General features: G+C 38.7%; 1 protein-coding gene across 1 annotated transcript in view; it reads left to right on the forward strand.

Annotated features, from left to right (window-relative positions):
* Nucleotides 1–879, forward strand: part of LOC107089875 (spindle and kinetochore-associated protein 2-like) — a 7,376-nt gene extending 6,497 nt beyond the window's left edge. Inside the window, exon 4 of the mRNA XM_015382896.1 lies at nucleotides 528–879. Within this exon, the coding sequence (XP_015238382.1) occupies nucleotides 528–593 (66 nt within the window). The 3' untranslated portion in view covers nucleotides 594–879. The remainder of the gene's footprint in view (nucleotides 1–527) is intronic.
* Nucleotides 880–964: the final 85 nt, after the last annotated feature.

Here is a 964-nt window from a genome sequence, read left to right on the forward strand (position 1 = left end):
CACGCTCCATCTCGCAATCAGTTTGGGGTCCTTGGCCTGGAAAACGTTGAAGACCCCTGACTATCAAGTGATTTCAGAGAGAAATGTGCCGCCCAGTATCAGAAAGCTTGAGCTCAGTCGCAGGTAATGAGTCTGGCAACAGGATAGTGACTGAAAAGAATGGTTTAGATCAGGCATGTCCGAGGACAGTCCTTAAGAGTCACTGTCCTGCAGGTTTTAGAGGTTTCCTGCTTCACCACATCTGATTCCCGTTGATAGCTGATTTACAGGCATTTGCTGAACTGCAATCATCAGAATTACAGGTTTTAAATCAATTTATTAAAGCATGATTAAAAAGCTATGTTTCTGTGAACACTGTAGGTTTTTCTTTCCATATGAGGGGCACCAACAATTTTCTCCACGTGTTGACAATAGTAACTTTTTTTTTTGTTTTCTAAGTAATTATAATTAAATTTGACTTAGGAAATGATCAATAAAAATGTTCACTAAACTCTCTTGTGACTCATGGATCGATTTCTCCTCCTCAGGCTGAATCATTCGAAGGATTGGGGCAAGAATCCTCCATGTTCCTGGATTGGTCGGAGCACAGCTGATGTATGATTTTAAACAAACACTTATAGACAAAGTTCATTTGGTTTATATGAAACGTAACATGAAGAAAAGCAACAATTTGCTACAAATAACACAAATTGTTACCTTTATAAATGTGTTATGCTAACCACTGGCAGTATACAACCCCTGGCAAAAATGATGGAATCAGAGGCATCAGAGGATGTTCATTCAGTTGTTTAATTTTGTAGAAAAAAAGCAAATCACAGACATGAAACAAAACTAGTCATTTCAAATTGCAACTGTTTGGCTTTAAGAAACACTAAAGGAAATCAATAGGGATGCACGATATTGGGATTTTGGCCGATATCCGATATTCAGTTTTAAGGCCGATACAGGCCGATACCGATAGGGG

This window comes from Cyprinodon variegatus, unplaced genomic scaffold, assembly GCF_000732505.1.
Source record: "Cyprinodon variegatus isolate N-32 unplaced genomic scaffold, C_variegatus-1.0 Scaffold269, whole genome shotgun sequence".
In the NCBI taxonomy this organism is placed as follows: Eukaryota; Metazoa; Chordata; class Actinopteri; order Cyprinodontiformes; family Cyprinodontidae; genus Cyprinodon; species Cyprinodon variegatus.